This window comes from Semicossyphus pulcher, unplaced genomic scaffold, assembly GCF_022749685.1.
Source record: "Semicossyphus pulcher isolate SPU_LCO1_2020_fin unplaced genomic scaffold, fSemPul1.0.p SCAF_12, whole genome shotgun sequence".
Classification (NCBI taxonomy): domain Eukaryota; kingdom Metazoa; phylum Chordata; class Actinopteri; order Labriformes; family Labridae; genus Semicossyphus; species Semicossyphus pulcher.
The window spans coordinates 11,985,511-12,001,056 of NW_027211626.1; the positions used below are offsets into that span (position 1 = coordinate 11,985,511).

Genomic DNA, 15,546 nt, shown 5'->3' on the forward strand with positions numbered 1-15,546 from the left:
ACTTTTTAGATGAAAAAAAAGTATTAGAAGTGCGCGTTATACACCGAATTTTACGGTAAATAAAATCTGCTCTGAGTGCAGACAATAACACACCTCCTTTAATCTATTGGAAATTAATCCAACACTTACTTTCATCTACAAACATGCAACATGTTGATGCTAATACTGTTGTATATCTACTGAAAAGAATGCAACTACCACCTAAAGTGGTGTTTTTAATAAAGATTATTTTTTTGGCTTTTGCCTTTATTGGATAGGACAGCTGAAGAGAGACAGGAAATATGGGGAGGAGAGAGAGTGGGGGATGACCGGCACACCGGGAGCGGAGCCTCGTGGATCAGTGCGTCAAGGACTGTACCCTCTGTATATAGGGTGTCTGGTCTCGCAATGAGCTAAACCAGCGCTCCGTAAAATGGTGTTTCATGAAAGTTTCCTGAAAGTGAGGCTAGCAAAATGAGGAAAAAAAGAGGAATACCTTCATCCTGGCTGGACTTGCTGGACAGCGGCTCTGATGGATTGTGTCCGCTGGCCTCCTTGACCGAGTCACATGGTGCTGGACTCAAAACTGTTTCAGCGAGTGACGCTGTTGCTATCCTTCCATAGACTGAGCTGGGATGCTACACAAGCATGCACACAAATACATATGAACGACAAATTAAATCGAACAATCGATCTTAAAGTAATGCAGCACACAGTATGTAAATAAGCCAACCTTGACGTGTCCATTGAGAGTGCAGGGGACCTTGGCGCAGTCAGGGACCCCGTTGGGCTGCTTGTCGATGGGAGCGAGACCTGGCGGAGGGGAGGGTGTATTCTGTGTGAAACCCTGCACGCCTGACAGCAGGATGCTGCTCAGGGTGGCCTGGGTCGCTGGGTGCAGCATGAGCTGAGAGGAGAAGGCTGAAAACATAGGCGGTGAAGAACGTCGCTTTAATTAATCTGAATTTAGCAATTCATACATTGTACAATTATCCTCTGTCTGTTTGTCTGTCTGACTACTTATCTTATGATCTATATTGTAAAGATCTTTGAGAAGACCTGGCCAGTAGAAAGGTGTACCAACCTTGGGTGCTGGTGAGTGAGCTGGGCCACAGGGAGGGGGAGGGTGTGGGGGTGCTGGGGCTCGGGGTCTGCAGGGGGCTCATGGACGAGTTTAAGCTGTTGAGGACAGCGTTCGGGGCAGCAGAGCTGGTGAGGGAGTGGGGCGCCGTCGCACCCAGGAAACCTGAGGAGAAGAGAAGGGAATGGGGAGAAGAGGAGAGAACAGGAGATCAGTGGTGGTCCTGTCAGAGCACGGAGCAATTTTTCAAGCTAATCACACGTTACGCTCAAAAAATAATCTTGGTCTTCCAGCTATTTCACTGGAATTCCATCAAACTGTCTTCAACCAGACGGCAAACGACAGGAAGAATTTCTTAAATCTCGACAAGGTCACGGATGCGAGAGCACGTATCTAGTGTCTCCTCATACCCAATAAAACCATGTTATTAAGAGCACCAACAATGTGGTGCCTGGTGTCTTAACCCAAACACAGTGTACGAAAACAGAAAGAAGCAGGTCTGTGGCTTTAACAAGGGGCTAGTTTGGCTCCAGGAATAAGGCCAGGGATTCTTCTGGCAGACTGGCCTGTAATCTGAGGAAGAGAAGCATGTAGCAATTACTAAAGGCCAGGATGTGGCCGTCCACAGCTTCACCCCCGGGCCCCTGGGTTCAAACGACACGGCGAGGAACTACTCCAACCGTGCAGGGACTTCATGGCACATTGTTTTTTTATGTGGCCAATTTTTTTAATCTAATTTCCTAATTTCAGTCAGTTGTGACACAAGGACATAAAATAAAAGTAATTGACGTACCAGCATGCTCAAATACAGACGATATTAACATCAGTGTTCACCTACCAGGTATGTCCCATAATCCTTAAACCCCACTCCTGCAAAAATAGTCATTCTCTTTCAGGCATGGAAAGAAAAATCATCCTGCTAATACCTTTAGATTTTCTCTGCTTAGCATTTGTTGCTGTAGATACACATACAGATAAACCGTGATGGATCTATTGCCGTCTGTGCTCTTAGCCACAAGCTCCATCCTGTCAGCTCGTTCCACTATCTGCTTTTCCTCCTGCCATAACTGCATTACTCATCTCCTCATTTCCATGTCTTTCAAGTCTGAACCGGAAAAACAACATCGCCCGGAAAGCAAAAAGAAGATAACCGGTCTTACTACGAAAGAAACCCTGTCGTCTGCTCCAGCCTGAACTCCGTGACTTCATGTAGAGGTCAGCGCTGTGGAAAAACAAACTCCTACGCCATTGTAATCGCTCAACGTCATATGATTCACAAGCTTGCGATGCATTCAAGGCAGCGCAACAAAATCAGGATATTTCCTGATGGGCGAAAGTTTTTGCAGGGAGGGCTCATTTCTTAAAATTCATACCATTGTGTTGATGCCAGCTCTGCACAAAAACAACTCCTACTGTCAAGTGTGTACAGAAAAAACAGTTCCATGACTCACTGGAGCTGTGATTTATGTGCACGCTAGAGTATATTTACATTTGGTTTTAAAGTCACTTGCGCTCAGTCACTCAGTTAAGCAGGTGATAACAGGCTCTGAAGAGATCTTGCTTAGATAAATCTTCAATGGATGAGCTGTTAGGAGACTACTTGTGTTGAGTGGGTGGCTGCTGCAGATGCGACTGACATTGATGTATGAGGACATTAATTCTTCCACAAAGACATTTTTATCTCTAATGCAATTTTTGCAAGGAAAAAAAGGGGGACACTTCTTATCTTTCCTCATGAATTGATCTTTTCTCTGTTCACGGAAAAGGGACAAAAATATATCGAAGAGAAGTAGCACTTAATCAAAGTTATAGTCTTGAAGATCTCAGTTTCGTTCTATTTGGCGGCACCTATGGTGATAAACTGTACTTGCGGGAGCACACTTCCCAGACATCCAGACAGTGTCGCATGTGTGACGTCCACGGTTGGCTCCGGTTGTAACTCTTGATTTTCCTGGCTGACGGTCGCTTTCCTTTTCAGACTGTTTGCCTTCATCTGAGCGTCGAATTTGTTTCTTTCTTGAAGTTGTATCTGTAGTCATCCATCTTTTCTTTGTTTGTTCAGCCATAGTAGATTACTGTTTACTCGCAACACTTGCAGAGACCGGAAAAGCAGCCACTTAGCTCCGCCTACCCTCTCTGGCAGACCAACCACTGCTGGGTGATGGAGAACGCGTCACTAACTGGGCGCCGCTTGTGATTTTTCCACAAAAGTCGCCACAGACACTCAGTCTGTAATACTGCAAAGGCTTTCATCAGTGGGCCATGGGCTCAATCACCATTGTGTTACCTCATTCGGCGATAGATAGTGACTTAACTTAACTTAAGATTATTACCTTAACAACCCCTGGTTCTCAACTGATATGTCGGGACCCAACAGTGGGTCGTGGAGCGGTTTTCAGTGGGTCTCGGATGTGTTGTGGCCAAAAGTCTATGCTGCGCTTTACTTTGAAGAACATGGGTATCCTTTGACATGCGTGCGGTAGTAGCACACTCCATGTATCCACTGATACTACATTTACAGTCTTCAAACTTGATGAGCCCTACAGCAGTTGCATTCATGTTGCAGTTTTTAAGCTTATTTCTGTTTATAAAAGGCCGTTCACTGAATGAAGTGTAGAGGGAATATGTTCTTATGCGCTGTTGCCTGTTTGTCATTTTGGCTGACAATTATACTGTTGTGTTTTGACATACTGTGATGTTTTGTTCCATCTCAGGTCCAAACTGTGCAGATTTTAATTAGATAAATTTGACTGGTTAAAAAATGTGGGTCGCGATTCGTCATTGAGGAGGTGGTGGTGGGTCCTGAGGCTAGACCAGTTGAGAACCACTGAGTTAGACGGTGTGATTACCCAGATTGCTCAGCCCCAGGCCAGCTGAGGCCAGGATGTCCAGGCCAACGGGGCAGATGAGGGACGGGGACGGGCCGTTGGTGGCGGGATTCAGCACCACAGAGGGCGATGAGGACGACACCCCGTTGCTCTCCAGACCCAAGAGGAACTTCCGGGCTTCGTACATGTTCACTGCGTTCCTCTCCACGCTCTTCACTATCACAGACTGAGATCAAACAAGGAAACACATAAAAATAAGCGCAAATGAAAGATGCAAGAACGAGAGGATGAAAAAGGCAGAACAGAGAGGCAGAGCAGAAAGGCCCCGGGGGGAACGAGTGAGAGATAGGATGGGGAATGTTGGCAGCAGACGTAGGGAGTGAAAGGGAGGATGAGGGGGAGACAAACAAAGGGGAGGAAGGAAGAGGGAATTAAGGGTAGATTAGGAGGGTAAACATTGAGGCAGTGTGGGAGAGGGAAGGAGACATGAGAGTGAAGTTTCTTAAGAAATTGCAAAACACACCATATCAATAAAATATGAGGCAATACTGATTACTCAATGACTATTAGACGCTGAGACATTATATCAACATTAAAGAATTATGCACAGGAAAGATTTTAAATCAGAGGGAGAAATGACTACATTTCCCACTCTCCCACACATCCCGCCTTTCATAAACATCAAATAAAAATGAACGTGTGCACAAATCATGTCCTGGTTCTTTGCTTTCTGCCAGGTTTGCCCTTTAAAAAATGGATTCCAATCACCACCAGTCTCTCCGACACACACATGAAAAAAACTCCTTTTTATGGTTCCAGGAGCACAAAGGCTACAAATGTGGACAGGCCTTTTGGATTACTGCTGCCACCTCTTTAAAATGTTTAAGTGAAGGGTTCTTAAGAGGATCTGGGCCGGGTCAGTGTTTACACTGGCGCCTCCACACCTCTCCCCACAAACCTGTCTGGTTTGGGCATCGAGCCCTGGCTCAGGGTGGGACGTGGGCACCGTGAGGAGACAGCCAGTACACGGCCAAGTGGTGAATTATGATTAGCAATACTATGTCTAGTAGAGACTTGTGTTACATTAAAGGCTTGGCTTTGCATGTAACACAAGCGCACCAAAGTTCCTGTAAGAGGTCGCAGGACACAATATATTACGGTCATGGAAACACATTTCACTAATAAAGGCTCATTAACAAAGAACATCTCAAATTTACTGCCTAATTCACAAAGAACATATGCAACAGTTGAGGCATAATAAAGCCTGTATGTTCCCGTCCATCAGCTGAAACATGTGCGGCAGGCTGCGTGTGCAGGAGGGAGCAGACTGTGGCAGATGTCAATTAGCCAAAACTCGTCTCAGTGTGAGTATAGCATGATCTCCCTCGCTCATGTTTCCAGGTTTTCCTTTTTCACATAGTGATGAAATGTGACAAGGCAATCTGATAATCTATGTCAGTGCCATGCTGTGACAGTGTCAGATAGCGATTCTCAAATGGAAACTGGCATATTTGTTTGTTGGCAGTTTTTTACAGTGTCTGACACATTTGAACAAGTAAGATAGCAGGTCATTGAAGCAGGTGAAAAGTTAGGATACGTGTCCTTCTCAAACTTGAAGGTTTAATGGAGGTCTGGGTTTATTTGGGTTATTAATTTTGTCCACTCCATGCCCAAATATCGCCCCTTAAAAAAGTCTTTAACTCTAAAGTTCAAAGTGCAGATATGAATTTCATCAGAATCATTATTCTTCTTATTTACACACAATTAATTTAATAAAGAAACAACCTAAAACTTGCTACCTAATTTAACCTAAATAACACCATGAGTCTTGATTCTACTGCCTCTGTGAGGCAGTATGCTAATATGCAAACAGTACTGATGCTAACTTGCTTATACCATTGGGAGCGTTAGCGCCAGTTACATCTCCTCCAGGCTTTGTGTCTCTTCGTGCAATATGCAAAAAGAACTACGCTGGTGCTGAAGCTGTCAATCACAGCCGTCAATCATGACCTTAGACCCTGTTTTTGTAGCATCAAATAACTAATTAAACCAAACTTTTCAGGAGAGCAAACACTTGGACGTAAATTAGCATGTTAAGAGCTAACTATATTAACAGAAACCATCTGTAGGTAAAGTCATTTGACATGTAATTGTTTCATTTACCATCTGTTAACATGGAGGAGGCGGACTTTATGACCTATACAGCAGCCAGCCACCAGGGGGAGATGGAGATGCTTGGGGTTCACTTTTGGGGAGCTGTCATGCCTACCATCTTTTCATATAGTATTATGGCTAATAGAAAGTGCAAGCATGCTAATATTTGCTATTTGACACTAAACAGTTTAGGTTGTAAATAGTTGTGCAGGTGTCGTCATAAACCAAAGTACTGCATCACTGCTCAATACTTGTGTATTTTCTTGTCAAGTTTTGAGTAGTATTTTAAATAATAATAATACTAATAAAGTTTATTTGTATAGCACTTATCAAAACATAGGTTACAAAGTGCTTTACAAAACACAAAAGCCCAACAATGAAATAACATGAAGGAATAAAACAGGAAGACACAAGCAAAGCGAATCTAGAAACTAAAGTGGCAAATTAGCTTAGGCTAAAAATATTATAGTATGGTATATTTTGAACTGATGATGAGGCTAGATGAAAAGTCAGGATACCAGCCATGTTATTAGAACACATCGTCAGTGGAACAGGAAAGGACAGAAAATCAGTCGCATAGTTGTTGAGATATTTCAGTCTGGATCAAAGCGATTAACTGACTGATTCACCGACCAATATTTCCATCCATGGCTAACAAAACTTTGCATGCTGTGTGAGTGTAAACATGCTGTCATACCTTGCTGGGCTGTTTCGGCTTTGGTTTGATGCTGATGAAGACGTCCAGCTGCTCCATTAGCGCTGTAATGCACTGGGGCTCCACCTCGACGTCCTCTTTAATGTCGAACATTAATACCAGAGGCAAGCAGCCCTGTGGAGCAAACAACATAAAAGTTTTTCATATGTTTTAGAGCCTGTAAAATATACTGTATGTGTTTCTTTCTTATAGGCTATTTCTCATAACAGTGGTAAATGTTACTTTCAGGCTTCACCATCTGTAGACCCACATGTTAGCCATACCAATAAATACAAGATTCACTGCTGGATCCATCCCACACTGAGCTCGGGAAATTCCGCCAAGAGCAATCTGTTTTGCATGATCACCACCACAAGCACCACAGACATCTATATTTTGAGCCGAGTGCTGGACAGCGCTTCTATTGTGAGTGGGTGTAATTAGCAGCAGAGTATAGGGCCAGGCTGGCTCTGACAGGGTCTGAGATTGGAGCTGTAATCTACAGTCTGGCTGGAAGAGGCCAAATCACACAGTACGGCTACTGAGAGCGTGATTCCTCTCTCCCTCCTGTATGTCCACTCTTGTTTTCTACTTTCAAAACAACTCTTCTCCTTTTTTTATCCCATTTCTCTTCCCTCTCACCCTCCTCCCCCATCCTTTTCTTTCTGTGCTTCTCTCCCCTCTAATTCTTCTGCCATAAATCAGTTGTTTTTTTTTGCGTTCTCACTCAGACAGACAGACAGTGAGAGGCTCCATCTTGTGTGTCCAAACAGAGAGAGTCGTGTTTAGTCACTGCGAGAACTGTGGCATTTGCTAACTGTCTTTGGGGCCAGAGGGGAGACCGCAGACAAAGAGAAGGCAGAATTACTGCCCTGCATTATGGATCTCCAAACAGGGAGCCAAAGCTGTTTACTGCTGAGATGTCTTATGTGCATGAGCTCGGCAGAAGCTTTTAGCCAACCATAATTAAACAGCCATCACTCTAACACATTGTTGATCACATATTTGGTTGTATTCCTCAGAAATTCAGATAAGGGCAGCCTCAGCGGTTACAGGCAACAGGACAAGAACGACCACAGAGCATTTTGAACCAACAGAGGCGAGTCCAGAAACTCATGGTAATGTGCTGGTATCTGAATTACAGACAAGGATGAAATTTAAGTCCACTAAAATCGACTCCGAATCCAAGCCAAACCATTACCATTGCTACCAATAAGGGCAATCTGTATACAGACAGGACAATGCGAACTCCAGCCAAGCTGATGCAAATGAGTGTTTATCCCAAATGCAGGTATGAGGCTATAAATCACGCAGGCTAACCTTGAGCGGGCTACAGATTGTCGTTTAGCTGGATATTTCAGCAGCACGAGCAGAGCCAAGTGAATCTCTCCCAAGGCTTTCTAAACCCCCAAAGACAATCATGGTTTAGTCCTAAAACCCCATCCCAAAACCCACGCATCATTCACACATAACATGATGATGTTAGTGAAACAATGACATCTATTATGGCTACCACACAGCGTGCAAAATTTGTATATGTAAGGGATATATTGCCAATGCCTTCTGTTCACCGCGAAAGCAGAGCTTAGCAGTTTAAAGTCATTAAGTTCAACCAGCGGAGGTAAACAAACACACAAAGTACACACCATGAGGTACTGCCGTGCCAGGCAGACTGATTCGATGGTGCCCTGAATGTACACCGTGGATTTCTTCTGGGGGCTGTTGGGGTCAGGGAAGTGGATCTGGGCTCCCGTTCTCTGGGTGATGTGCTTGATGTTGCTGCCGTTGCGGCCCTTCATGAAGAGGTGGTGCTGCGGAGCGATGTCCAGGTGGGTGGTGACTGAGATGGTGGTCGCCAGGCTGCCAGCCAGGTGCTCCAACAGCAGAAAGGTACCTCTCTGGGGGAAACAAGGACAGGGTTAAAGTGTGCATAGAGGCTTTAAGCTAATTGAAGTACAAGTAAACGTTAGCAATTTTACATGCTTACAACGAGATGTACAGAAGATACCTTTGTCATGTTTACCATCTCTGTTTATCACTAAACACAAGGTACTGCTGAGGCTCATGGGAAAACCTAAATTTTCTCGTATTAGAAATCTTTTAAAATCAACATATTGGACAAATTAAGAATTAAGACTCGATGGTGGTAGAGGCTCAACAATTAGTCAACATTGTTGACAAAAATAGATGATCAAATTAGTTTCCAACAAATGTAATTGTTGATAATTAGTTGGTTTGGTCCTCGTGCAGGTTTTAATGCTATGGCGGATATAACATCGTTTTCAAAAGCTGAGTTGCTGAGGGGTGAGACATCTCGCATCCTTACTATCTCTGCTGAGAGTTGTGCATTCAAAACAATGACCGGGAAGCGACAGGTAAATTAAAACATAGAAAAATGGGGGCGGCGGATGCAACACCATCATGTCCTAAAACTTCTGAAGTCTGTGAGCATTTCACCCGAACTGCTGCAGCGAAAAGGATCGCCTGCAAGATGTGCAAAGCGAACGTTGGACTTGTGTACTTGGTTTGATTTATGTTTTATATCAGCTCTTTGACTGTACTGGGTTTTAAATAGACAAAAAACTTGATGTTGGATCGGCAGCAAAGTTTAATAAAAGGCATCTTTTTGATAGAATAGTTAGCACATGCTAAAAAGAACCTCTGACTAAATTTGTGCAATTCTTTATCCGATTAGTCAACTCATCGTTTTAATAATCAATGACTGGTCATCGATCAAAATAGTCCTTAGCTGTAGCCGTAGATGGTGGTGCTTGATGAAAAGTCAAAATACCACTGAAGTTATAATTAACAATTAAAGGGAAATTAAATCCTGTACAAATATTCACAACACTTCAGCCTATAGTTGATATATGTCAGTATGAATAGGGTAGGACCACATGACTGCCTTACAGCACCATCCATGGACCGATGTCGCTAGCAAGGCTAAAAATCCAAACAGGATTTAAGCTTCGAATAATAACATTATTTACATGTGTTGTGAAATATTTAACATGATAACTTCAACATTCATGCTGCTTTTTATATGATTCATGTGTCTATTGCTTATTTGTTAATAGCTTTAATTAATCATTAAGTCTATCAACCAACAGTCCTAACACAATTTACTATAATATAAAACACAACAGCTTGCTTGTGTTTGAGAAGCTGGCGGCAGCAAATGATTGGCATGTCTGCTGGATAAATAACCCATTAAGAAAAATTAGTGAAAAATCTTCTGTTAGTTGTCTAAACAAAGATGTGGAAGGAGATGCAAATATTTAATTCACATGCAATGTGAAGTATAATAATGACAGTAATTATTAAACAAGCATTGGATGCAAGCTTATTGTATAAGAGGATTTTACCTATAGGCATAAAAAATAACAGTTATACAAACAGAAAGACGTGACAGAGAGCTAATGTCAAAGAACAAAGCTGAAACAATATTTCATTTAGAGCATCCGTCCGACCACATTATAAACTAATGCATTCACAAGGACAATAGCAGAGCTGTGTGCCCATTTCCCATAGACAACACCACTATGTTCTGTATAACCAGTGGAAACTATTGTATTTTCCCCTCCATCTGCCGTCCAGTTGAACAGTCTCGTTCCTCGCTGTCTCCGCCATGCCTCTGCAAGCCATCACTTGGCCTTGTAAAGTAAGCCATTTCCAGTCGGCAACGGGAATTCACACGCTGCGGCCAGCGAAACACAACAATCCACAGCGGTTTTGGCAATCCTCGAAGGTGTTCCAAGGGTCTCGCACCACCACATAACATAGCACACATATTCTCTAATCCTCGAGCCGCTATCTGGCACGAACCCAATCCTCACTGACCCCGCAGACCTACCACACGCTCAGGGGCCGTGCTTCTGCATACATTTGCACATGCTAACTGTACACAGCACATAGGAATGCCAAATGCAGGCACTGGTACAATGAAATGCGCTCACATTTTTTGACAGTCTCTGTAGCTGGCAGGTATGATTTGGCAGAGATGATGAGGAGATTGCTTGGCAGACAGAACAAGCTACATCTCATATGCCAGTTAAGGAAGTGCATCAATGAGTATAAACATATATAAACATACAGTATGTTCATGCATAAACAGTCTGCATGGTTGGAACACAAGATTTAACGCAGGAGAAACCCATGGACCTCCTGGTACAGTAGCTGAGCTGCGTCTCCCACCTACTGGAGCGCTGACCCAGCAGCCGTCCGGTTCAAGCCACCAAACATCCCTCAGCACTCTCTTGCCCCCGTGGTGCTGAAAGTAATGAGGCAGTTGATACGAGAAAAGTGAGGAACGCTGACAGTGTTGGTGGGCTCTGACATGCTGGAGCTCTGGAGACCTTTTCCTGGTCTGTGGCTCGCCGTGTAAAGGGGTGGAGACGAGGGAGGGTGTTAATTCAAATATTGTTTCACTGAGATGACTGACAGGAGTGCACAGGTCAGACTTCAGTTAGTTATTCAGGCATCTTTAATGGGACACATACTGACTGTGAGGAGGGTCGAACCTATGACCTTTTGTGATTTGGTTTCTTTATGAAGTTTGCTCAGATTTACATAGAAAATTATACATAAAATATTTCTTACTGTTTTTTATGCAGTAAGTGCAATATCAGGAAATAGAGTACCAAATTAGGGCACCAGTACCAAAAGGACCATGTGACTGAGTCGGTCAATTAGTACTGGAGCTCTGAGTTTGTATGGAATTTAATCCAGTGCTTTACAGTCGACATCAGACAACAATATGGACTTAACTGAATTATTGATCAGGTCATATAACAAAAAAACCTGCCTGATTCTAACCTTTGGCTTTTGCCTTCATTGGATAGGACAGCTGAAGAGAGACAGGAAATGTAGGGAGTGGTGAGTGGGGGATGACATGCACCAAATGATCGACAGGCCGGAAGTCGAGCCTGCGATCAGTGCGTAGCTGTAGCCTCTGTACATGGAGAGCCTGCTCTACCAACCAGCGCCCCGTCTGGCTCTATTTTATTTCATAAGTTTAAAAATGTTACGTCTTTGGGGTTTTGGACCTTCTGTCAGACAAAATGGGTAACTTCAAGATGTAATCTTGGGGGGCACCGGTTCAGCTCAACAGTTAAACAGTTACAAATTAAAGTGTGTCCCATTCACAGAGGCTACAGTCCTCGATGCAGCGGCCCCAGGCTCGACTCCCACGCTTGGTCCCCCGCCATGTGTCATCCCCACATCCCCCACTGTTTCTTCCTCTGTTTGTCCTCTCTTTCTAAAATAAAGGTGTAAAAGTCCAAAAAAATTTATTGGAAAATATATATATGTTTTTTTACAATTTACTCATAAAACTATACAATACATTATTTAGAAATCACTATAATTTATTTATTTTTGGCCCTCTTTAAAAATTGGATTTGGAAGTGTGTCTTCTAACAGCTGTTTAAGATTTGTTTATATTCCTATATAAAATGATGACTGTCAAGTAGAGCTGGTTTTCCATTAATCGCAGAGTTGGTGGTTCGATCCCTCGCTCCTCCAGTCCACATAGACTCCCACTGAGCAAGACATTAAACACCAAAGTGCTCTCCCTATCTATCTATCTATTTCAACTTTCTTTTAAAGATGTTTTTTTGGCCTTTTTGCCTTTAATATAAAGGACAGTGAAGATGGACATAAAATGTTGGGAGGAGAGAATGGGGTTAGACATGCATCAAAGGGCGGCGAGTTGGAGTCGAACTCACAGCCGATGCGTCAAGGACTTTGCTTCTGTACATGGGCCGCCTGCTCCACCAACTGAGCTAAACCAACCCCCCTATTTCAACTTTCTTTGCACTTTCCAAGTAAAAACGGCACTGTTCATCCCACTCAGCTGTCCAACAAAGTCAACCATATAGCAGAGCCTCCTCACCTTAACTGCGTTGGCGTTATTCTGTGAGCCGCGAACCACGCCTGTGGCCCTGTAGAGGCGGGTCGGGGGCTTGAAGGAGACTGTGAGGTTGTAGGTCTGCGAGATGTGCTGCACGGTGGGGGAGCTGGGGTCGGACTGCATGATGGCGGGAAGCTCGAAAGACAGCACGAGAGGGAGCAGCTCCTGCAGGACGGATGGACAGAAGATGAGAGAGGAAGAGAAAGAGAAATTGCAATTAGAGAATCCTTTTGTTTTCATCTTATTTCTTTGAACATGAGTCAATGACACGTAACGATGGCTGCTGAAATGCTGCCACTGCAGCAGAGACAAAAAAATGGAGTAAAAGGAAGGAGTACTGGCTTGCATCACATCAATCGTTCAAACTCATTGAGACCATTTGGACACCAAGTAAAAACAGACTGATTTCCTTACATAGTGAAGACTTATGTGAACTGATTCTCAGACATAACAACCCTGCGTCTAGCAGAAGGTGGCAAAACTTTGCACGCAAATCTGTCAGCTCAAATAAACCCAGAGAAGTTAATCAAAATGAGGTCAGCGTGCCAGCAGTAAGAGAGAAACAGTTATTGTTTCATGAAGTATGCAACAGTGTTATGCTGTGGTATCAATCACAAGATTAATTTAAACATCATGGCTGCACAGTCATTCAAACTATGGTTTAAAAATTCATCAGAGCGCCAGTGGTCTATGGCTTGTTCAGGCTCATACATTAATTTCAAATCACTGAATCAAACCACAGAAGCAGCGACAGACATCATCTGTTGTCATTCGAATCACAGGAGCCGTTCGAACACAATAGATGCTGACAGGAAGGGCTCGCTTCATGCATACACATACTTATGCATGCATGGGAGAGAAATCACACAGGCACACACCCAAACAGAGACACACTGAAGGGAATGTACACATACACACTCTCAGCCATCGGAGAATAATACACACTCTCACACACACACACACACACAGTGTTATCCAAACACTGACTCTCGGGCAGAGCGCCACTACGGTTTTGGCTGCCAGTGAAGGGCAAGCAGCATGAATTGCTCTGACCAAAGAAATGCGTCCCTGATCAGTCCCATATGCGCTTGGCCTTACATTTATATCACGTTTCAGCACTCGCTCTCAGAGGGCTCGAGAAATTTAGGTCAGCACAGAGGGAAACGCAGGAGAGGACAAGAAGAACAGCAGGAGTCAGGCGCTGAATGAAGAATAGACTGATTTTTATGGTGGAGCTGACCTCAGCTTTTTTTTTTTTTTAAGAAGTCTACCTGGCAGATACGAGCTTCACATGTATCCAATCTGAGAGCGCTGTTAAAAGTTCTTCTGACATAAAGGGTGAGAGATGAAGAAAAATGAAAATATCTTCGAGGTAAAGCAACCGGCCAGACCTTTCATCACCTGCCCGTCAGCTCCACCTCCGAAAGCTCCTAGAAATCCCCCCGAGAATCCATCACCTCGACAACCGACTCAAAACAGGTCTCCACCCAAGCGGGGCTCAGAAATACAGTAGAAATACAGACGACCTTACACATCCACTCTAGTATGTCTGGATTTTAAAGGGACATTCATCCCCAATGCACTCTAAGGAGCAGGAACAACAAAGCTCCTTCTGGTTTTAGTAGAGATGGTGGGAGGATGTGGTCTTTAGACCACCCAGAACCAAACACACATCATGCTACATTTTGTTATGCACTGGCAACTTCAACAGAAGTGGATTAAGACAGTGAAATAAACCAGAGCTCCTCTTTTTAAAATATATTTACAAGACGCTTTTGATATTTTGGGATCGGTTTTGTTGCAGGAGTTTGATGAGAAGATCAAAACATCATTTAGCATTTAGAACAGCAGCAGTTCTAAAGGTTAAAACATTCACTTGTGTTCTAATTCTACTATTTTATACAAATTAAACCAACAAGATATAGAACTTTTTGAGAGGCTAAGAAGTGCTGGTTGGCGCTTCACCTTTATCTTAGGACAGAGCTGCGCTAGCTAGCCAGTTTTAAGCTAGCTCGGTTAAGCTAACTCTCTCCTGCCTCTAGCTTCATATTGAACGGACAAACATTTAAGTGGTATCAATCTTCTCATCTAATTCTCAGAAAGAAGTAAATAACTGTCTTTTGAGCTGGTAAGGCGAGGATGTGGTTTAAAAGCCACCCAGGACCAAACACACAACGTGTTAGATATTTTTATGCACTTTTAACCTCAACAGTTTGGGTTCCTGCTGCATTTTACGGTGTGGTGCTTTTATATTAAAATTAACCTCTCATTTATTTTGTTTTCAGAAAATGGACTTTAAGAAATAGTTGCTATAATTTGGGATTTTTTGTTGCAAGAGTTTGATAAGAAGATAAATACAACCCTATACGGGACAATTAGCTAAGGAAAGCAGCAGTTTTACAGGTTAAAATGTGTACTTGTCTTGTAATACTCTATATAAAATAGTAGAGTATATAAGAAAAAAAAGAAACAGAATATAAAAAGTTAATAAATCAACTTTAGAGGTGATGATAGACGCTTTAGCTTTAGTGCCACAATAGCTAGCTATTTTTTATACTAAGCTATGCTAACCAATCTCTCCTGGCTCCGGCTTCGTAGTTAGAGCAAAAAATAAAAATCTTATAAATCATTTTATCCAGGTCTCAGCAAGAAAGAAAATAAATGTCTTTAAAATAATTGAAACTAGTCCTTTTAGTATTCATTAAAAAGGCAATCAGGTTTGTTCTAAAATTTGATTTGGGATGACAGTACTTTGGCTAATGAGATGTTTGCTAATATTTACAAAGAAACCCTTCAAAAACACTCACTTATAAGAAGAGGTTTATTATATTAACTACTCCACATTTTAATTTCTGCAAAAAACATTGTATATTATGACTGACTGAGGAGAAAGATTGTT

At 42.9% G+C, this 15,546-nt stretch overlaps 1 protein-coding gene across 1 annotated transcript in view; it reads right to left on the minus strand.

Annotated features, from left to right (window-relative positions):
* The window catches only part of LOC138588346 (protein bicaudal C homolog 1-like), a 67,426-nt gene that overhangs the window by 10,227 nt on the left and 41,653 nt on the right, over window positions 1-15,546 (minus strand). Inside the window, exons 7-13 of the mRNA XM_069658414.1 lie at window positions 12,630-12,812; window positions 8,383-8,634; window positions 6,740-6,871; window positions 3,910-4,114; window positions 1,064-1,225; window positions 713-900; window positions 476-617 (exon numbers count right to left, since the gene is read on the minus strand). Coding sequence (XP_069514515.1) covers window positions 476-617; window positions 713-900; window positions 1,064-1,225; window positions 3,910-4,114; window positions 6,740-6,871; window positions 8,383-8,634; window positions 12,630-12,812 — 1,264 coding nt within the window. The remainder of the gene's footprint in view (window positions 1-475; window positions 618-712; window positions 901-1,063; window positions 1,226-3,909; window positions 4,115-6,739; window positions 6,872-8,382; window positions 8,635-12,629; window positions 12,813-15,546) is intronic.